Raw genomic sequence first — 23,186 nt, 5'->3', positions numbered from 1 at the left:
ATGTTGCATAGTGAGACGATGGGACACAGAGGAATGGGGCAAATGTCAGATCTTTCCAAACCGAGGTCCTCTGGAGGGCAGGTGCTTCCCACTCTCCTTTTCCTTTTGATGTTATTAATTTCTGAGCATCCTCTGACCAGTGCCTGGTCCTGCAGTTCTTGGATAACTGGCTCATACTTCTTAGCACTCCTTATGGAAGAATCTCTATTTTTCCACTGGAGACTCCGGGAATTCTACAAGGTTATTTATCTTCACAAGGCTTCCCAATCTTGAGAAGGGTATGATGGTCCTGAAAGTGGACGCCTGTTGAATTCAGTAAGTTGTCTCAGCCATTCTTGAGCAGTAAAAGAAAAGCTAATAAAAAACACTTCATTGGGGCCCTTGCATCTTTTCTGGGTGAGATATTTTCAATGCTCACTCTTTTCCCATTTGCTGTCTTATTCATTAGATGTATCATCTTCTGAAGGTATCTAGCATCCTTTCCCAGTTACATCTCCCAGTGCAACTAAATAGTAGGACATGGTGCCTCCCGTTGTTGCTCAATTTTTTTTAACACTTTTCAGCCCTAGCAAAAGCCATACTGCTATGCATTGAAATGAAAAGGGAGAAATGAAAGTAAGACCGTGCAGTAGTTAATTGGGCATCAAGCCATATTATGAAGTATGAGGGGTCTGCATATGAGCTTCCTTCAGTTTTATCTCTAACATTTTTTTTGTATTTTTAAATATCCACACCACCTGTATTGGTGCTCTGTTACATTCAGGCAATATTGGACAGTAACTAGAGTGTTGGAGTGATCCTTCATCATATTTTTCACATAAACTAAATCCTACAGAACTTAATTGCACCATTGTGGACAAGGAGTTGCTGATGGGTGAGAAGGGTTTTGAGGAATGATTCGCTGCTTACCTAGTGTCAAACTGGAGACATCGGGCCAGATCTACACGAAAGTGGCACCTCAGTCCTGATGCGCCACTTTTTTTGCACCGCCCTTAGTCCCCCTAATGTCACCATGGTAGTGCTGTATTTACAATACAGCGCACCAAGGCGCATGTTAGTACAATAGCATCAGAATTTGTGAAGCTATTGTGGTGCTTTGGTGGATGAGCACCATTAGTTATGGCGCAAAGCCCCCGGGAGGGCCATAGGTTACTATGGGCCCGTCACTTTAACGGCTGCAATGTGCAGGCGTTAAAAATGATGGAAAATCGGTGCACTGAATTCATGTAGATTTCACTGCACCATTCTTTGCAACCTCACTGCAGGGGAATGCGCCCCTTGCATACATTAGGCCTGGAGCAGGCATAATGTGGCGCAAGGGGTTACAAAGTGGTGCAATGCATTGCATTGCGCCACTTTGTAAATATGGCTCATCAGAACTGCCTGCCCCACGCCACATTAGCATAAAAAAATTATGCTAATATGGCGCAAGGAGGTGCAAGAGCCTTGTAAATCTGGCCCCTAGTTTATACTGATCATAGAAAGCTGCAATTCCTCCAGTATATATGGCCCTCCACAGACCACCAACTATAGTGATTGCTATGCTTTGTGAACAATCTTTTGTCCTGAGCTACTTTCCAGGACACCAGTATGGAGATTGAACGCTCTGTCAAGAACCACTAAAAACTCTGCCTGCTCACAGCAACACCAGCACTGGCAGAAGAGTCAAATGCAGAATTTATCAACTAGTTCCTTTGCAATCCAACACAGACCAATTCTTGCCAGTCAGTCATGCCTGTGTCCTGTTGGTTGTTTTTGGTGTATTTGACTCATATCTTGTTCATCTTTTACATTCCAGTATTCCTTCTTGGCAACTCGTGTAAAATGTTGCGCATCAATAGTTGGCCAAAATGTATAAAATCCAGACAGATCATCCATACTTATTGATTATCGGCATTCTTTATCTTTGCATACTGTCCAGAGGTTCATTTTCTGTTTTTGGGGCATTCGTCAAAGCCTGATATTAAATTTTGCTCTTCTCCAGTTTAGCTCGTATGTGATTTGTGGGAATCACTCAAGAGCCGCCTTCGCGTGGTTTGAATGTTCACTTTTAGTGTCAGAATATACTGTATTTTTAATCTGTTGGGTTGGACTATAGAGAAGAGTTTCTGGTCTCATTTAAAGTCTTGATTCCTCTCCCAGTATCTTCCAAGGAGGCGGTCCATCATGAAGATGCTGAAGCGGTAGATTGTCTATTCCACCTCTCCCTCACCTTGGAAGCATTGAGTGGTGCACTCATGTAGGAAGTACCAACGTTTGATAATTTACTGTGTGATGAAAGCATCCTCAAGTACGATGCTGGTGTAACTCAAACAATACGCTGCAGGAAAAGACATTTCACCTTGAAGTAAGTACACAACTTAGCACGTCCTCTCTGCCATCCACAGCGAACACTTGCTGACGACATCCCCTTCAAACAAAGATCCAGGCGCGTAGTTGGGAGGGGGCTCCATCGCTTTGAAAAGGACTAGCACTCTGTTGGACAATGACTACCATCTAAGAGACAACAACTAACTGTGTATCACATCTACAACAACTCCTTCAAGTCCAGCTGACCGGTGTGATGGTTTTAAGTGCAGACAATCTGCACTACAAATAGCCTGATGTAAAATGCTCCTCACTTGGGGCCTGATTTATATTTTTTTAGCTCCGCATTTGTGTCATTTTTTGGTTCAGTTCAGTTATATTTTGTAAGTTTGTGCCGCTTTTGCGTCAAAAAATTATGCAAATGCGGCTCTGAAAAAGTATAAATCAGGGCCTTGTTGGTCCTTTAGTGGTTGATGACGTAAGTGAAACTCAGTGTCGCTTAAAAGTTTGCCCATTGTATCATGTTGTTCACCACTGCGCGGGTCGGGCTGGGCCATAACACAGTCAGTCAGTGCTCACTGTTCAGTTGCGTGAATGGGAAATTTGAAAAAATGTATGGTGGATCGCAAGACTTGATCAGTGTATTGATATTGTTTCTCAAATACCTATGTTTTAATTTTTATGTCAACTTTTAATACCTAACAGTATGCTCAGACATCAATAATTCTACCGGTTCGCATCCGACTATTGTATTTCCTCCAGCTTAGCAACCACTTGAGATTTTGACTGCCATCCTGAAATACTTTAAATGATGCTGACAAGACTCCTTTTTCCGTTGCCCCGGTTACTCCGCTTTCTGGTTATTACATTGACAAGTGGCACGGATTAGACAACAATTTTGGATCATGTCTGCCATCTTGAAATCAGATAACAGATCACAAAGCCGACATCACTTTTCCAAGTCCCTGCGAACCATCTAACAAAAACCAGACAAGACTAGTTCAGCTATTTTTTTCCATGCAACTTCCAAACCACAAGCGTAGCCAGAAGAATATGTAAAAAAAAAAAAAAACTCTTATGTCCACCACTGGCACAGAACATACTCCCCTGCTCACTACAACATCAGCACCAACCAAAGGGGCAAATGTTGGTTTGCAGATCATCTATGCATCACAGCATCTGTCAATAGGTGCATGGCGACCCCCTCTTGATGGAGGGCTATAGAGTTCATGCAAAGGGTGACCGTACATGAATTTCATATTTATAGAGTTTTAAAACGTGATTTATTTGTTTGCTGAGACTAGATTTTTCCTAATTGTTAAGCTTTTGTATTTTGAAAGGTCACTGATGTACTGATGCTCTCAATGAGTCAAAAATAACATACAAAAATATGAAGATGGGACAGAAATGTGCCTGAACCAGTTAAGTCCGTGTTTTTATCTCGCTGTTGATTCCGAGCACTAGGATGCTTTGACCTTGGCATTTGGACAACTTTAAGTCTCCTAGGCTAATGCTGTGCGCACGGTCACATCCAGACCTCTGCCATAATCTTTTAGTCCACGCCTCAGGTGTGTAACTTAGCAATAGTCCTGAATCAGAGCTTTGCTGAGCTTAGTTTAATCACCCAGCCACGCGCTGCTGAGAATCCCCGACTCCTGAAAACCAGGAACGGGTTTAATTAGGAAATGATATCAATGGATAGTGTGATAAATGCTGCGTTGACCAAAAGTGGTTGAGCAAGGTATGGAAAATTCATACATTTTCCGTGTGCTTAGATTTCATGTTAAAAAAGGCGAAAAAACGATCACATTTTCCCGATGATGTTCTTTCAAAGTACTGCAATTTAATTTTGAAAACCCTTAAAAAAAATCAAGCTTGCTGCGACCCTTGTGCACTGTGGGGAACTCGTGCAGCTGTAGGAACAAATATGCAAAGTGTGCAGTATGTGTTTGGGGTTGAATGTTTATATTGGATTTTTAATATTATATCAGAATTTTGTATAGCTAAAGGATTGCCAAAAAAGATGTCTTACTAGTAATGGGAAGGTTTTTTATTTCCTTAGCACCTCACTTTAATATATTAAAAAGTGTTCTTTAATGATTTTAAAACTCGTAGTATGTGTGATGTATTTTTAAGAAGTACGGAAAGAAGGCGGGGGTAATGAATAAAGTATAAGATTTCTTCGTATATATCATTCTTTATTAATGATGAGGCTCGGGCATTGTAAAGTATGTATAAACTTTAACATCTAATATTCTTATACATAACAAGGTAGCGCACTGAAACCTTCGGGGTGGAGAAGAGGAGGTGTAGAAATGAGGGAGCATTAATGATCCTCGGTACTGACAGAATTTTTAGACACAGGTCTTTGGGAGTCGACCCGGCTAGTTTGGTATAGACGAGCGACAAAAATAATCAAATTAGAGAAAAAAAACTTTTGCATATTTATTGCAGATAAAAGAACGGGAACAATCTTCTGCTGTTTGCGGCCTGTTCCAGAAAATGTCGGGTCGTTTCACACTGAACACTGGGAAGGGGGATTTAAGACACAGCTTTCGTCACAGTTTTCAACTAACGTACTGGGGAAATAGTGGTAGAGCAGGAGCTGTGGTATTTCACCGCCTGAGAGAGTGGTAAATAGTGCCTGTCCCTTTAAAGGCATGCTCTGCGTAAATAGTTGTAGAGCAGGAGCAGTGGTATTTTACCACCTTAGACTGCGGTATATAGTGCCTGTCACTTTAAAGGCATGTGCTGCGTAAATAGTTGTAGAGCAGCAGCTGTGGTATTTTACCACCTCAGACAGTGGTAAAGAGTGATTGTCACTTTAAAGGCTTGCGCTGCGTAAATAGTTGTAGAGCAGGAGCTGTGGTATTTTACCACCTCAGACAGTGGTAAAGAGTGATTGTCACTTTAAAGGCATGTGCTGCGTAAATAGTTGTAGAGCAGGAGCTGTGGTATTTTACCACCTCAGACAGTGGTAAAGAGTGATTGTCACTTTAAAGGCATGTGCTGCGTAAATAGTTGTAGAGCAGCAGCTGTGGTATTTTACCACCTTAGACTGTGGTAAAGAGTGCTTGTCACTTTAAAGGCTTGCGCTGCGTAAATAGTTGTAGAGCAGGAGCTGTGGTATTTTACCACCTCAGACAGTGGTAAATAGTGCTTGTCACTTTAAAGGCTTGCGCTGCGTAAATAGTTGTAGAGCAGGAGCTGTGGTATTTTACCACCTCAGACAGTGGTAAAGAGTGCTTGTCACTTTAAAGGCTTGTGCTGCGTAAATAGTTGCAAGGCAGGGGCTGTGGTGTTTAACCGCCTTAGGCTGCGGTAAATAATGCCTGTCCTTTTAAAGGCAAGCGCTGTCTTTGGCTAGTAATGTCACAGCAGCTATTGACATATCTAAAGTAAACAACAGAACATAATATAATAATATACACAAAACAACATAACAACACAATTCAAACACAGCAGGGCACAACACAACAAAAATAGACAACATAATGCAGCACAATGACAGTGAAAGACAGCAAAATCACAAAGCGAAAAAAGCAACACAAACACACAACAGTCCCTCAACGAAATGCCATGCAACAAACGTGCCCAAACATTCATGTCACACACTAGCGTCTCCTGAAACGTGCTTTCCTAATAGGCTGGGAAGTGACGTTTGCAACAAGCACAGCCTTAAGAGAGGTCCTAGAACATCTAACTCTTTGTGATGGGGGCCCTCACATCACGCGGCCTCTGGATTTACATCTGTATTTCAGGTGTTCTCTAGGTGCCACCATTATCCTGGTTTTGGCACGTGCAAGGGACAGGAGAGCATGACGCAGAGAACTATACCTGGGGTGCCCCTAATATGTCTTAGGTCGAGGTGGGAACATGGAGACTGCATGTCAGAGAACATACAAGTAAAAAGTTTGACTAACAAGCGCGTCTCTGAGGAATACATGTAATACTGGGTTACTCCAGTGCATGCCCTGTTTTACAGCTTTTGACAGTCTTTAGCGCTGAAATATAAGATGGACAAAATGAAAGACTTCACTCACCGGTTTCTCTGTAGACATTATTGATGAAATGCTCACAGGGTTCTTGGAGCTAAGGTTTCCTATGAGGAACAAGGGAACACTGTGATTTTTGGTTTAGATTGCAAAACGTCCAAAGCACACCGAGGGTTAGGGAAAGTACCACTCAAGTAATAGTAATTTTGATATTTTTTTATTAATCACTTAAAAAACCTTTAAGCAGTAAACCCGCCCAAGCCCACAGGAGAGGGATAAACTTACACGGTTCAAAGTGAGACTATGTTAACCTTTTTGAGAGGCCTGATTTTGGTTTCCAGCCCTGGCTTCTAAGAGCTTTCCTCGTTTGTGGACCAGCCTACCTTTCATGATGCCCTCCTTCAGGGCAGGGGAGCCACTCTGGATGGGCGTTGAGATGCTGCTGGTGGGCGGAGATGGGCTCAGCTTGCCAGTTTCCGAAGATGTTGTGTTCCTTGGACTTGACAAATAGTTTATTTGATGAGAGCAGTTCTAGAAGCAGACAAAAGCAATGTGAAAACGCATCTAATAAATTGTAGACCCTATCTTTCTTTACAGCTATTAAAATTACGTATTATCCGCTGGATTAGCAGGAAGCAATACTTGTATTTTCAGGGTATGTAAATGAAGCTAGGGGTCACATTTACAGCAGCCCAGGTATTTTGAGAAGCAGGCCAACACGCGGTAATATTCACAAGTTGTGATCTGTTTTCAGATACTAAACCTCATTTGCACCGCACCTTGGGGTGACAGGCGTGATTGGAATCTGCAGTGCCTACAAAGCACACCCCCACTGATCTGAGTTATTCTGGAAAGTTTTAGTAAAATCAATACAAAAAGCGTAATATTCGATTGCAAGTCAGACCGTTCTACCTCGAGGGGAGAAGCACCTTGGGCTAAAAACGGAAAGTAAAACCTTCAGGGCTCTAGAGTCTGGAGGAGGTGGACCTCAGCCAAGAAGAGGGAAGAGAAGGATTCCAGCTGCATCATTTATTTAGTTTTTTAAGATTTTAAGGGGCCCCCATAATAAAGCCAGAGCAAGCAAGGTTGGGTCTATGTGTCTCCCAATTCTATCCCAATTGTTCCTACTTTTAGTTCCAACTATGTTACACCAATCATTTACAGTTAATCCACTGTAATCCTTTTAGATCTATCCTTTTCTTGAATTGATGTACTCTGCGGGTAAATCCCTGCATTCTCGGGCGCCTCTCTCACGGTTAAGACTTTGAGGTCCACCAGTCTATAAAAGGGAGAGCTGGGGGTAGGTTAGAATCCTTTTGACCCACTCCCCCTTGTTGATAGTTGGGTTTTAGTTCTGTTGAAAAGCACTATGGCCCATATTTAAGAAAAAGTGGCAAATCAGCTATAATGCGCCACTTTTCTTGCCCCTTCCCCCCTTTACCGGCACATAGCGATATCATGGTTGCACCGTATTTTGTAATGTGGTGTACCATGACGGTTGTTAGCACAATAGCGTCAACATTTTCAACACTATTGTGGCACTTTGCTACACTAACATCAAAAATTTTGACGCTAGTGCAGCAAAGTGCAAGGAGGGCCATAGGTTACTGTGGGAGCGTCATTTTAACGCATGCTCTGAGCAGGCGTAAAAAATGATGCCAACAAATTTCACTGTGCCATTTTTGCGGGCCTCCTGGCGCCAGAACACCCCTCTTGCATACATTATACCAGGAGCAGGCATATTGTGGCACAAGGGGTTACAAAGTGGCGCAGTGCATGCGTTGAGCCACTCTGTAGATTTTGCGTGGCAGAAAAGCAACTTTAGCACCGTCTTAGCATAAAAAAAATTACAATATGGCGGCGCTAAGGTGGTGCTAGGGGATCTTAACTATTCCCCTACGTCTCTCAGTATAAGTCAACTCAGTCCTGTCTGGGACCTCCTTACAATGCCCAATCACATATCACAGCAATCACGCCCTGTTGTAAACGTTAAGGAGAGACCCAGACAGAAATGCCTGCAGTGACCATCTGCTGCCTCTACACACAGCCATAAAGTAAGGCACACGTTTCTAAATGCATACAGTCTCAATCTCTTGTACCTTAATGCCAGCTACACAGACAGAAGTAATGCCCTGGCCAGCATTGCATGATCAATGATGATAGCTGCCACTTGGAATGCTACAAGGAGAATAAGATTTAAGGATGTTCACTGGTACAAGGTTTCCAAAGAGATGATGGCTGGCACAGTAATTTCAATGGGACACTCACTGGTGTACGAATTCTGATGGGATGTCCACTGGGACAGGAATGCATTATAATGAGATGCACGCTAGCACAGGAGTTCAGATTGGAAATATGTTGTAGCAGAATTTCGGGTGAAATGGACACCGGTGCATGAAATATGACAGGATTAGAATGCACCTGAGTTCTGCTGTGGTATTCACTGGTACTGAAATCATGATGGGAAATTCACAACTGCAAGAATAATGCTGAACATCTATTTTGCTGTGACGCAATATTATGGCCTCTATCCGGGTACGCATATTTTTCAACAATGCTTCTCGGGTTTCTCTTGAGTGCAAAATGAAGATAATAGGAACACATGTTTATTTCTTTCTGCAAATGGTGAGCATTCTAGTATATGAGGGATTTTTTTTTTTGATACCCATAAAAAATTACAGGTTGTATACATACATTTTACTCTAGCCTTGCTACTGAAACCGTATGTATTTAAACAATATATATGTAAAATATTTTTTTAAATGCCAGTTTGTCTGTATATTTGTTTACATGAGCAAATTATGGGGAATATTTATACTCCATTTGCGCCAAATTTGCATAATTTTTGGCTCAAATTTGGTGCAAAACCAATTCATATTTATATTTTGACGTTAGACCAATCTAACGTCAAAATATTAGAGTTTTTACCATTTTTTAGATGTGTGAACCTACCTTGTGTCAATGAGATGAAAGGTAGGCATTTCCATCAAAAAAATGGTGCTAACCCCATACCCCTATATTTATCCTCCCATGCTAAAATGACGCACGGGTGGGAGGAGGGGCTAAATAATGGTGCAAAGCTTGCTTTGCACCATTATTTAACACCTAGGTCAGACCAGGTGTTAGGGGACCTGTGGCCCCATTTCCATTGTTGAACACCATGGAATGGGTCCACAGGTGCCCTCCACAAGCCCCAGGAACACCCCCACCCACGCCAGAGGGACACCAAAGGTTGGGGGAGCCCATCCCAGGTAAGTAGGGTAAGTATAGGTAAGTATTATTATCATTTTTTTAATTAAAGTGCCATCGGGGGCCCAACTTGGGCCCTCCGCATGGCACAGGATGCAATGGCCATGCCCAGGGGACACTGGTCTCCTGTGCTGGCCATTGGGGTGGTGGGATCATGCCTGTCTTTTCTAAGATAGGAGTCATGTGATATGGATGGTTTTGCGTCAGGAAATGGCGCTAGGCTGGTTAGAGCTATTTTTTGCCTCTAACCAGCCTAATGTCATTTTTTGGTGCAAAACACCCTTCTCCCATACTACTACCCCCACCCGGCTAACGCCATTTCCCCAGATGCTAGCCCACTCTTTGTGCCGGCTTGCGGGATTCCATAAATTTGGTGCCCTGGAGTCACGCAAGCCGGCGCTATACTTTTTGATGCAAAACTGCATTTGCGCAGTTTTGCATCAAAAAGTATAAATAGGGGCCTATGTATTTTGCCCGCTCCATGACTCGTAGTTGCAAATCCAAAATATTCTGCTCTTGTTTTGGAGTTTTCAACATTAAAGTCATAATGCAAAGGGGAGTACATCAAAAACAATTAGGGCCATATTTATGAATTGGCTGTGTCACGTTTGCACCATGCAATGGGGTGCAAAAGCAACACAAACCCTTAAAATGCGATTTATCAAGCCATGCGAAGGCCACCTTGTGTTGCCCTGAGTGACTTGATAAATCTGGAGTAATGCAATGCAGCGCAAATCGCTGCTGTGCATCACTCAGCCCAGTGAGGACTTCCATGGATGGTGTGTGGGTGTTACCACGCAATACCCATGGATTCTGACGCAGCCCCAGATTTACCATTATAGTGGTAGACCTGGGAATGCACCAAAGCTGCTGCTCCTCCCAGGTGAGGCATAACGAGTAGAAATATGTTTATTTCCCCACATCTTTTCCGCATTCTATGTGAGCTGCACTCTGCAGCACACATAGAAGGAGGGAAATGCCTCAGGAGACTGTTTTTGTGCAAGAAGGTGCCCCTTCCTGCACAAAAACAATCCTGCTGACGATGCAGGCACCCTTGCACCATGGTGCAAGGATTTCTTCATTGGCGCTAGGCAGCCAAAAGAGCACCACTGCTGGGAAGCGACAGGAATGACACAGATGTTGTTAAGAATGGCACTTTCCTGCCCTATCACACAGGTGACTTGCTGCGCTGTGTGCCCCACAACTTCTTTAAATCATCAGTGCCAACAAAAATGTAAATAACATAGTCAAAGCCTGCTCTGCTAAATTGACCATAGTTGCTTATTGCATTGAAAACAGAAAGTTACTCCTCTGAGTATCTTCCTTGGTTTTTGGTAAGAACTGGCGCAAGGAGCTCAGTTTGCTCGAGCCACCCGAGTATTTAGGTAAAGGTACCTTAACCTCACAGTCAACGCCTCCGTTCCCTTCCGCACACCAGACTTGCCAGAAAGGAGTTTCTCACTCAGCTGTCAGGACTCCAATTTAAGACACTGGGCCTAATTTAGAGTTTGGCGGACGGGTTACTCTGTCACAAATGTGACGGCTATCCCGTCCGCCGTATTACAAAGTCTCCCTTGGCTATCATGGGATCGCAATACGGCGGACGGGCTTTCCGCCATGTTTGTGAAGGAGCAATCCCCTCTGCCAAACTCTAAATTAAGCCCATAGTCTCCAAGTTTTAGAATTCACACATAGGTCCTTAGGGGAATTGGTGGTGAGAGGCGCTTGCCCCCAATTAAGTGTCGCTTGTCGCCAATGTTGAAAGGAGGAGTCCAGTTGAATTTTCACAGTATATTTATTAGGAGAATAACACGCCCCTAGCCATGTCAGCCAGCCAGTGCAGCCTCCAGTCTCTGACACACATAGAACTTTACTTTCATGGAGACTTTGAACATTCCTGGCATGAGATGACTACATGTACTTAAAGGTAACTGCAAGTAGAATATAGCTACAACATAATTCCATTGAATTGTAGTTTTCTCTTTGCTCCTTAGACACCAAATGAACAATAAGAAAATCTATTAAAGACAAAAATCTGTGCATCTCAGATGCGTAAGGAATTATCTCTCTGAGTAAAAAAAAAAAAGATCATCTGAAACAAAAGAGTAGACAGTTTCGGTAATTCTAGCATATCCTTCAGACAAGAGAAGATATACAAAAAATTCAGTTGAGACCATCTGGTCATTGTGTCCCATGTAAGCAATGAAGGGCACTATAAGAAGCCTTAGTATGAGGGTAAGATGGGAAACATTTAAACTCACACTCATGCATCAAGTTCTATAACAAGGTATCAAATGAATGTTGAATTCCAACATGGGAGCATATCCTAAAAGGCTATCAGTTAAACACTCACATTACCTTTTAAAAACGTCTTCTTGAAATACCTTTGTGGGAACATAAAGGACAATAGCTCTAAAAAAATTAAAAAAAACTGTCGCTGGTAACTTCAAAACATACAACCTATATTCTTCATGTAGATCCAAAAAGCACTGCATTATCCCTGTCACCTGAACAAAATGCAACAAAGTTTCCACAATCATGGAATGTGCTTCTTCAGGATAGCTCCTAGACAGGGCATAACCTCTGACATTGCTGGTGCAGAACTCTAAGTTCTTGTGAAGTCATATTGTGATTAAACTGTAACCTCATGACTATTTGGTGCAGAAATAATTGATGTAGAATTTGCAAAACAATATTGAAAAGATCTTTGTTGATAACCCTGCCTGCTATGGATTATTAAAGGAACTATCACTGGTGCTGGGAGCTAACCAGAAGATGCATTTACAATCTGAGAGTCTTCAGGTGATAACTTACTGTGAAGGAGAGAGCTTTCTTCTTTTCTTTCATCCTTTGGATGGCATTCCTGACCTAGATTGTAAAAAACAAAAAAAGAAACATTGACAAATTTGGAATACTTATTGTTAAATGAGTTAGGGGCTGTTTGAGTTTGTCAGACAGGATACTTTGTTGCAAATGCGCCGGAGTACCATTTCTGGGAAATTGATAGTCGGCCTCTCTCATTTTGAGCCAGACGGACCATCCATCGGTATGCCATTGATGAAGTTCCCATTGGTTCGGACGACATAATACTTGCTTTGACTGCCTGACGGAGTATGGGCCATCACAGAAAGGACTTTAGACTATCTGTTCTATTTAGGGTTGAAGGTATAAAGGCTTTCTCCCTTTGAATCCCAGCCAGGAAAAACATAGCAGTGAGTAACAAGGAAAAAAAAGAAAAATAATCACCACGCCTGCAGAGAAATTTCTTAGGGTGCGGTGGTCATTATTTTTTTATTTTTAAAAAACGAACTCGCTCTTTAGCAGGTTATTTTTGAATAACTAAAAAACTTTAAAAAAGTTTTACATCTGGGCTTTATAGTTGACGGTACCATCTGTTCAAAGTGTTCATACATTGATTGGAGTCACCATGACAATGGTTCCATATTAATGTACCGATTGCAAGGCCAGGAGATAACTAAACATTTGGTGCATGGGATGTCTCTTGCGGTGATGGAGTGAATTACAGACAAATATTAATACATATGCAAAACTCTAAATCAGGGCCTTGTTCTTCTTTATTAACCTCTGTATTTTATTGTTCATATATGATGTAAAAATGTAAAGATAAGTGGATGAATTGGGCGTACTGGAATGAGGAGAGCAATGAGAAAATAGGAGGATGTCATATTTTAGGTGACTACAGATCTCATCTATCTGAGGGACTCATAGACGCTTAGTCGAGTGCATCACATTGCCTACATTTGTTTTCATGTTGTCTCACTAGGTTCCTTTTATCTCCCATGAAGAACCCCATTGTTTCCATGATAAATAGGGTTGGCATTTTTATAAGCAATGAGACCAAAAAAGCAGAATCTTGTTTTCTCTGTTCCAAAATCTTTTGTTTAGAAAGTCCTGATTACTGTGATGTGGTTTTAAAGCAAATTTCATTGAGATGAGTAGAAGGGAGTATTTAATGATACAATCTGGGAGTTTATCATCTGTGTTAAGAATGGGAATATTATTAGCCATCAAACAGATACCCTGAATCAAGGCAGTAAACAAGCTTTATAAATGGTCTCATTAGTTCTAGATCTGCAGCAGGCAGTGAACTGTGATATTCCTAGCCTTGACATTTTTGATGCTCATCAGCAATTGAGCATATATTTTTTAGTGAATTATTCTTAACTGGAGGCGCTGACCACTCGATCTGGAATCTATGAAGAATGCACTGCAATTTACTGGTTATATTCTAAATCTAACCCAATTCAGCCAATACTATCGTCATGGACTATCGTGAGCCGGCAGGTATTTTACCTGCGTGGTCTTAGACTGAGCAATCGCAAGGTCCTAGTGCCAGCCTCATGTTATAGTTTTTCATGCAAACCCCATTCGTTATGGGGTAACACGATCACCGGCAACGCACCCCACTTGCTGGTCATGATTTGGAGACCATTTCTCCCAGTTTTCCTTCTCCATGGATCAGAAGGAACAATGATAATGTGATCAGTAAACCCGCCTGACCGTGAAACAGTTGCTGTGCCAGGCCTATCACTCTGTGCCATTTTCTGCTCCAGCACCTTAATCATGCTTTGATAATACCAATGCTAAAAACCTCTCTGCATGCATAAGCCTTTTCCAGTTTCCCCAGCCTATCCTGAGCAACCCAGGATCTCATAATGAAGGTCAAAATCCACCTACCCACTCAAGTGGAACAGAACGGTATCTTCAACGATTCAGACGTCGAAGAAAGACAAAGCCACCACAATGAACACCAGGGGAGAATGGCTGTTTAGTCGCAACGAGGGCCAAACTTGTCCTTTGATCCTGGCCTGAACCTCTCAGTGGCCTTCAAATCAGTACAACACAAAACACGTTTCAGCCAGTCTCCATCCCCCCATGGAGTGGAAGGAACAGTCGTCAGACGGTTCACGTTCTTCTTGCAGAACAGTGTCCCTAGTGTAAATTAGGTGCATGAAACCCGTCCGCTGTCACATATTCTGGGGAGTCCAGCAATGATCAGTATGATCACAGTAGCTTTTCATTGCTCATGTTGTATCTCTTATAGACATCCTTGACTGCTATAGGTTATGCCATCACATGATGATATACGAAAAACATCAAACTATCTTAGAGAAGTCTTCTACGTGTTCAAGTGGATGGAGCAGAACTGGTGCTGGCGTTGCATCTGAACTGCTTTCTTGGGCACTTAATCTTCTTTTACTTGAACCTCCTTCCTGCTACCACCGCCGTGATTAGATTCCCCTGACTCCGAGAGAATCTGCAGCCTCAGGTCAACCTTGACGCAGATGTGTCTCTTGTTTCTCATGTCAATAGGCATCACTGCTAAAGTGTCCTATCACTTACCTGTTCTCTTGTAATCCCAACTCTCCTGATCCAACAGCAACAATCTACTTGTGACTTGTAGTGACCATCTCCATATTATCACCAGTGGTTAAGTGGTTCTCTCAGTCAGGGCCTAGAACAAGCATCAATATAGACTACCAATAGCAGCTACTCCCATCCACTCCATACACTGCAGTGATCATGTCTCTCTTTCCAGCCAGAGTGACAGATGGTCAGACAGACAGACAGACAGACAGATAGATAGACAGACAAGCAGATAGATAGATAGATAGATAGATAGATAGATAGATAGATAGATAGATAGATAGATAGATAGATAGATAGATAGATAGATAGATAGATAGATAGATAGACAGACAGACAGACAGACAGATAGACAGACAGACAGACAGACAGACAGACAGACAGACAGACAGACAGACAGACAGACAGACAGACAGATAGATAGATAGATAGATAGATAGATAGATAGATAGATAGATAGATAGATAGATAGATAGATAGACAGACAGACAAAGAGATAGATAGATGTCCTTTTATAATGACCTATTAACCTCCCTCTTCATTTTATATTATAGGTATTCTTCAACATTTCTCATCAGTTGCATCCTCCCAAAGAACAAGGTTAAGTATGGCCGCAAGTAGACAAGACATGCTTAAGTAAATGAGATTGCAAATTGACCAGTTAAATAATATACTTCTACCTACCTCGCTGTTATAGATCGCGTAGACCAAGAATATGTAAAGTCCCTGAAACAAAAAGAACTAGAGTTTATTCAGAAGAATGTGGTGAACTAAACAACAAAGGTATTTTTTCAGACTTATTACGTTTACTTGTTTCCACCAGATCCTTGGTGGAGCATCCTATTTCACCCATATATTCACTGATCAATATTGAGAAATAAGGAGCCAGTGTCCAAACATGTCACAAGGTCAAGGACACAATTATTTATGATGGGGCAACAACCTGGTACCAGAGATCCCAGTAACATACCAAGTGCTGATGATCCTCTTTCAGCTTCAGACACCTCTCTCAAACCTGATGTCCATCCTGCTGTGTGCAAGCAGTGTGGTGGCAGGTGGACTCCTTCCTTGCCTGTATGTGAGACCTCTGTAGCGTGAACCTAACTGTAAAGCAACGGAGCCCTGTGCCTTAAAGACACATTGCATAAGCAGCAATAGATTGCACGGTGTCCAGAGGGAGAGTCAGGGTCATGGGGAGGTAGAAGAGGTGGGATGAAGGATGTCAGTAGCTGCAGGGTGACGTGTCATGTGTAGAGGACGGTGCTCTTAAAATAAGTAAGTAAAAGGATTATAAATACAAGTATATACCTACAGTTTATCATTTCAACAACCATTGTAAACTTTGCAACCCAACTTGTCAGATCAGACACATAGCATCTCTTATATTTAATGTAAACACACAGGGTACATCTTCACTACACGCTGCTGGCTGCACTTGTGCCGAGCAATTTGCAACTAGTATTTGTCCATTTTAGCTTTTACTTATGCACCTAAGAGCTCATGTGATAACCTATAGTTCTAGGACTGAGGAGATTATTTGTTAATTCCAAGGCCTAGTGTAGCATTCAGTGGTGGCTCCCTAGGGCTTCTAGGCGCTGGGCTACGCAGTCTCCTATGTGACTCTACCAAGGGCCCTTTGGTGAGAGTTCCTTCCCTGTCCGGACTAGGAGTCCCCGCAAAGGGCTCCCTGAGAGAGCAGTGATCATCGATGACTATATGGAGTTAGGAGTCTTGATGAAGGGCTGGCTGTTCCCAGGGTCAAGACTCAAATAACATTAACTAAAAGCCACAGAAGTTTTTGTACACTGCCCCAAAGCTATTGCTGACACTCCTTCCGTTCCATACCTAGGACGCTGGTACAAAGTGTCATACCAAGCCTGGAGCACGCTCCCGGCACTTTGTGCATGACACCAAAATATGCTAATCATCAGTGGTCTTAAACCAATTCCCTCCCCCAGTCATGCACAGAAAACTGTGTAGTGACTTATTCGACCAACAAGAAGGCTCTTTGAGGCCTCATCAAGAAGTCGTAAACCACAATAGAAAGTGTACAAAACAATAAAACGATACAAAAAAGTTTAGGTCCCCTTACACCCTGACATAAACAAGTTGAAAAAACAATGGACCTGAATTATACTCAGAAGAATACTCAGAGTTTAAAAAGTGTTGCTCGAGCATTTCTACTCATGACTTCTTGCTTATTTGTTTTTTATTTCCCCTCGTCTGTGAGGGGAGAAAAGTCCAGACACAGGTACCAACATTTCTGAGGCTAGCTACTCATGAAGGACCACAACGGTAGGCCCTTTGAAGTTCAATGGGGTTTGGGGTTTCTTGAGGTCCTGTGAAAAAAAGTTGGTCAAGTGCACATTTGACATAGGGTGATCTGTAAATGATGCACCCCCTTCAGAAACAGCACAGAAGTATAATACAATGGAATGGATTATTTCCAAGTAGAATGTCTACTGGTTAAGAAGTGTTACTTCAAGCACTTCCATCCGTCATCTTTTGGTTGTCCTAGATGTAACAATTGTCACTTTGTGTGAATTGGGTCTGGGTATCGATGACTATATGGAGTTAGGAGTCTTGATGAAGGGCCGGCTGTTCCCAGGGTCAAGACTCAAATAACATTAACTAAAAGCCACAGAAGTTTTTGTACACTGCCCCAAAGCTATTGCTCACACTCCTTCCGTTCCATACCTAGGACGCTGGTACAAAGTGTCATACCAAGCCTGGAGCACGCTCCCGGCACTTTGTGCATGACACCAAAATATGCTAATCATCAGTGGTCTTAAACCAATTCCCTCCCCCAGTCATGCACAGAAAACTGTGTAGTGACTTATTCGACCAACAAGAAGGCTCTTTGAGGCCTCATCAAGAAGTCGTAAACCACAATAGAAAGTGTACAAAACAATAAAACGATACAAAAAAGTTTAGGTCCCCTTACACCCTGACATAAACAAGTTGAAAAAACAATGGACCTGAATTATACTCAGAAGAATACTCAGAGTTTAAAAAGTGTTGCTCGAGCATTTCTACTCATGACTTCCTGCTTATTTGTTTTTTATTTCCCCTCGTCTGTGAGGGGAGAAAAGTCCAGACACAGGTACCAACATTTCTGAGGCTAGCTACTCATGAAGGACCACAACGGTAGGCCCTTTGAAGTTCAATGGGGTTTGGGGTTTCTTGAGGTCCTGTGAAAAAAAGTTGGTCAAGTGCACATTTGACATAGGGTGATCTGTAGATGATGCACCCCCTTCAGAAACAGCACAGAAGTATAATACAATGGAATGGATTATTTCCAAGTAGAATGTCTACTGGTTAAGAAGTGTTACTTCAAGCACTTCCATCCGTCATCTTTTGGTTGTCCTAGATGTAACAATTGTCACTTTGTGTGAATTGGGTCTGAATAAATGTTTCCAGGTGAAGTAGTTTTGGGCCAAAACGCAAGACCCAAAAACAGTTTGCTGTATTCTGGTGGCATCTTAGGGCATGATTTAGCTTTCGGCAGATGGGTTACTGCATCACAACTGTGACAGCAATCACATCCGCTGAAATATAAATCCCGTTATTTGCTATGGGATTTATATTCCGGGAGACGGGATATCCATCACCGTTTTGATGGAGGAACCCATCCACCAAAATATAAATCAAGCCCTTAGTCTATTGTGGAAAGCAATGGACAGGGTTTTGAAGGGCAGCCTATATTTGCTACTCAGCCAAGTCTCAGAAGGAACATTTGCTCATTAAGGATATATTGCCATTAGCTTAACACAATACAATTAGCTTTCCTTGTTGCTGTCAAGAAAATATCATTTCAAGAGTTACATTGAGTTGCTTCAGGCAATAACACTATCTTCCACTGGCTTTCAGCACATACTGTCCTTTTCTTTTTCAAAACAATGTGGGCCATTGTTGGCAAGGTAACATGCAATGGAAAGCAATTAATTTAGATGGAACAATATACTTGTTTGCACTAGATCAAAAGTGCAACAAGTCCTGTTGGAACAGTTACTAGACACTTTAATCACTAGATGTTCTGCTTTGTTCATAACAGCATCATCACCTCACTTAAGACTACCAGGTGACTCAATGTCTACAAGGTCAGAATATTCCAGTCATGTCAATCAAATTATTGTTATTAGCTGTGTTTGTTCAATCAGATCAACTGAAGTGAACCAGGACTGCAACTCCGAGGATGCACCAAGTTGTTAAGGGGATGTCCAGAAGTGAAACATTGTATCACATCCTTGCTCTTTGCTACTCTTACATTACTTTATTCAGACCCGCACGGATGTATTGTAGCACAACCGGGCATAACTGAAGGATAAAAACTGCTGGTGAACGGGACTGTTCCTCCATATTTCGAGTGCAGTCTATCTGCCTTTCTGTATTTTTATCCACTAGTGCATTATTATATTTTTAAAGTTGTGCACTTTTGTAGTAATTGACTCGTGAAGCTTGTAATCTTTAAAGAGACCATTGAAACTTCCAGCACTTAAGAGGAACCCCCACCTTACTGAGGCATAAAGTTGTGTCATGGACAAGAACCCAATTACTGCTTCTTAATTTGCATCAGATAGTGATAGATTACCTTCTTCAGATTTTATTTTAACACAATCAGGCCGTGGAGCTTTGATTCACCAGAAATTTTTTATATATTTACACCAAGAAGTATCTACGTCAAAAACCTGTTTGTAAGGTCCCTAAAACTGGCCCGGGAAAAGGTGCCAGAATGAAGAGAGGAGTAAATGCCGCGGGGACACCAATTTCTGCAGATATCCCTCATTCTGAGTCACAACTTGTTATGGTGCAGGTATACCGCAGACTGCAATTACCGTACCTATGGGATTGGTCATTCCAGGGCTTGTAATGAACCCTCAGTGTAGAGTTTTCAAACCTTATTTGGAGCATTAGGTACAGTAGACCACAATCCCCAGGGTGATAGGGTGGGATGTCTGGCAATCCTGATATTTGGGGAAGCTGATATCTAGGATCCATTCCAAGTCAAATGCAACAACCAAATTTACAATGACAAATCACAACTGTAAGCGCTGGAGAACAGCACTGAGGAGGAATGAGTGGACATACTTAGTTTCATCAGGAAACACAGCTACTGTGAGGCAAAAGGGGTTACCTTCCTGGGTTTTTGGAGTAATCAGGAGTAGCCAAAGTGAAAGAAAACTCGATTTGGACAGAAGGACTGAGTAGCTATATGCTAGTTGATGAAACAAGTGCGCCTGTAGCACATTCCTCGAGTTTCTGAACAGGCAAAGCAAGGACGATGGACCTTCAAGCAAACTTCAGGACTCTGAGAACTTGGATGCTCTCTTAGTAATGTGAGGCTCAATATAAAAAGTGTTCAGTCCAGTCCATCTTAGAGATAGGCCTACAATCTACAGTGATGTGTACACTTTCGTGAATTCAGAGATTCCTAACAGGGATAGCATGACAGTTGTGGATTTTTATGATTACTTGTTCAGTTTTTCGTACTCTGGTGGATGGCTCACATGGGGGGCTTTTCAGGCGATTATGCATGACATAAATGTTTCTATTTTTTCCTCCAATGTGTGAAACCTGTTAACTTAATTTGTAACCTCTTCCCCTATGCATGTGTTCATTTCCCTTCCTGGATAGGTTCATACTCCTGTCCGTCAAGTAACTAGCCACGGCCGGAAAAATGCTTAAAACCTTTAGCGTTTATTAAGTAACAACTGTGGGAATGCCACTCCCCTTTTGCTAATAGTCAGAGATTAACTCCAGAAAACAACATAAATAAATTGAGAGGTTATGCATGCCTAACTTGATTTTCCCTTCTGAGTAAAGGGCGATAATGTCCCTTCAACAAAGATTTTTTCAAATAATGTGTCAATTTTTAAAATCATATATGTTGTCCTCTAGCCAAAGCCAGAAAGTGCCATACATGGAATTTAGCTATGCTTAGCATAATCTGAGGACAGGACACAGCCCCTGGCCACACACGGCACCCAGCCTGTCTCCGCCCACAGTGGACTGTGGTTGCAGGGTGTTTTTCTGTGTCTATACCCTTTTACCCACCTCAATACCCCTAGAAACCTCTACGCATAGCCTTTGGTTGTACAGAACAACTCTGGCTAGAACCACGCGCCCCCCGCAGGTCCTCTTCCTCCAGTACCAAAAGCAAATGGTCTTGGGGCTTGTGCTGTCAGCTAAGGGTACAGTCCATGACTTTCGGACATTGGCCATCATGGTTGGTGATTTAGAAGTAGGGGCCGTCAGCTTCAATTGGCAACCAAACTTATAGCCACCTAAAAAAAAGTTGTGCATAGCCTTCTCAAGCTTACCTGGATCTGAGTGCATGATCTAGTGTCAAACTCTCAGCCCCGGCGCCTGCTGCATATAGTGCGTCACTGGGCTCCATAGGCTCTTTAATATCACCCAGCCTCTCTCCTACAGCGCCTATGCACCAAGAAACTCAATATTAGTGATCTCTGGACATTAACACCAGGGATCTGCAAGTAGGACAGAACCAAGTGCATTGCACAGCAGGTTGTTACTTTAGCCAGACACCAAAGCTTATCATAAGAAAACCACAAATATTCACCCAAAAAACTTTCTTAAAGGGAAATTATGGTTCTCTATTCAGAAGTGAAAATAGTGGCTGTTACAAAGAAATCATAGAAAAAACGTAATTAGGTAGTGTGAATTTATACCAAAATAATAAACTAGAAAGCGTGAGGTTTACTACAAGGTCTACAGACCCTTGAGAATCCATGACGCTGACACATGGGGTCTATGACTGATTAAAAAAAAAAAAATAGCAGATTAATAAAGTGAATATGCATAAAAAAAGCAAAATGTACATTGGAACATTTTCTAATTCCCTGTAAATGTGAGGAATTTTTAAATTGGAGGCTAAAAATTAAGTTGGTATCCTTAGTTTGTTTCATGAAGGCAGCACACATACAGCAACCAGAATCTAGTATATTCAATTGGTGGCCTCAATTGAAGCACTGGTAGGCACCAAAAAAAAAGAGAGTAAACATTAGAAGAAAAAAGATGAAGGGAAATACTAGAGTCACTTCATAAATAAGAAATAACACCAAGTTTTCAAAAGGTCCAATATTCTCTTTAAATTGAAAACTTTGAAATTCACTTATTAATTTAATTGTGAATTCCATGATTTCTTTAATAATTTGTTTATCCATTTTATTAATATGCGTTTCTGTATTGTTTTAACTTTCAATTCGTTGAAATTGCTTAGGCTGGGTCGTTGCCCTCCAGTAGTGACTTTAGTGTTTGAGTGGGGCTCCAAAGATGTCAAAAGATGGAGAACCCCTGAACTAGAGAATGTAACTAAGCACTGTGTACACTATTTCATTCTTATCTGGGAATAACTCTGGTGACCCTTAACAAGAAGGCATTTTTTTCTGTGATGCAGTCAACACTTGGTTTGCTTGAGTTTTTTGGGCTCTGTATGTTCTTTGTGTGTCTTCGAGTTTTTCAAGTCTTTAACGTAATAGGTAAAAGAAAGCATTCAGATGAGTCCTAACATGGCTGCCAACACTTCCTTGTTGAAGTGTTGTCAGCCAATTAGATCCCAGCACAAGATCGAGAGGGGTCGTAAATCCTTTGCGGCCCTATATATACAAATTTGAATTTCCTTACATTTCTCAAAAACTACTGAATGTATTTACAACAAACAACAAAAAGGTCTCTTTCCTGACCAAGAGCTACCTTTCTGCCAAATTTGGTGTAATTCCATCCAGTGGTTTTTGCGCTACCGCTGTTCAATTTTTCCTAAGGGAATTAACATTGGAAACACTCGAAATTTCACACCCCCTTTATCTCGGCCCCTGATTCATGGATCACCCCAAAACTTTACAGACAACAGCTCATGTGAATGTCAATTTTTTTTGGAACCTTTTGTGAAGCTTCACCAAGCAGCAACAAAGATAAAGGCAAGCAAAAATTGCTTTTTCTATGGAAACTAGGTCCTTACTATGACTACCTATTCACTGAAAAAAACAAAGGTTACAGGGACGTTATAGTTAGGCTGACGTTTTACCCACACAAAACCATAGAAATTCAGCAGTTACAGATATGCTAAGAAACTATAACTTGCTGCCCAAAGTTACTTTGCGGCATGAGTTATAGTTTCTTCAGATAAATATAATTCTAAATATAACTGCTGAATTCCTATGTTGCGGCCGTGATCCTCGCTGGGCCGGCGGGCGGAAACCAGGTTTCCGCCCGCCGACCCAGCGGGGA

General features: G+C 41.9%; 1 protein-coding gene across 2 annotated transcripts in view; it reads right to left on the bottom strand.

The window, feature by feature from the left end:
- The window catches only part of ADGRD2 (adhesion G protein-coupled receptor D2), a 386,891-nt gene that overhangs the window by 29,955 nt on the left and 333,750 nt on the right, over positions 1 to 23,186 (bottom strand). For both annotated transcript variants that reach the window (XM_069241720.1, XM_069241719.1), the window contains exons 21-24: positions 15,624 to 15,665; positions 12,366 to 12,419; positions 6,686 to 6,833; positions 6,351 to 6,409 (exon numbers count right to left, since the gene is read on the bottom strand). In XM_069241720.1, coding sequence (XP_069097821.1) covers positions 6,351 to 6,409; positions 6,686 to 6,833; positions 12,366 to 12,419; positions 15,624 to 15,665 — 303 coding nt within the window. The remainder of the gene's footprint in view (positions 1 to 6,350; positions 6,410 to 6,685; positions 6,834 to 12,365; positions 12,420 to 15,623; positions 15,666 to 23,186) is intronic.

This window comes from Pleurodeles waltl, chromosome 6 (assembly GCF_031143425.1).
Source record: "Pleurodeles waltl isolate 20211129_DDA chromosome 6, aPleWal1.hap1.20221129, whole genome shotgun sequence".
Classification (NCBI taxonomy): Eukaryota; Metazoa; Chordata; class Amphibia; order Caudata; family Salamandridae; genus Pleurodeles; species Pleurodeles waltl.
The sequence above is the reverse complement of the archived record's forward strand: the minus strand, read 5'-3'. Positions and strand labels throughout refer to the sequence as shown.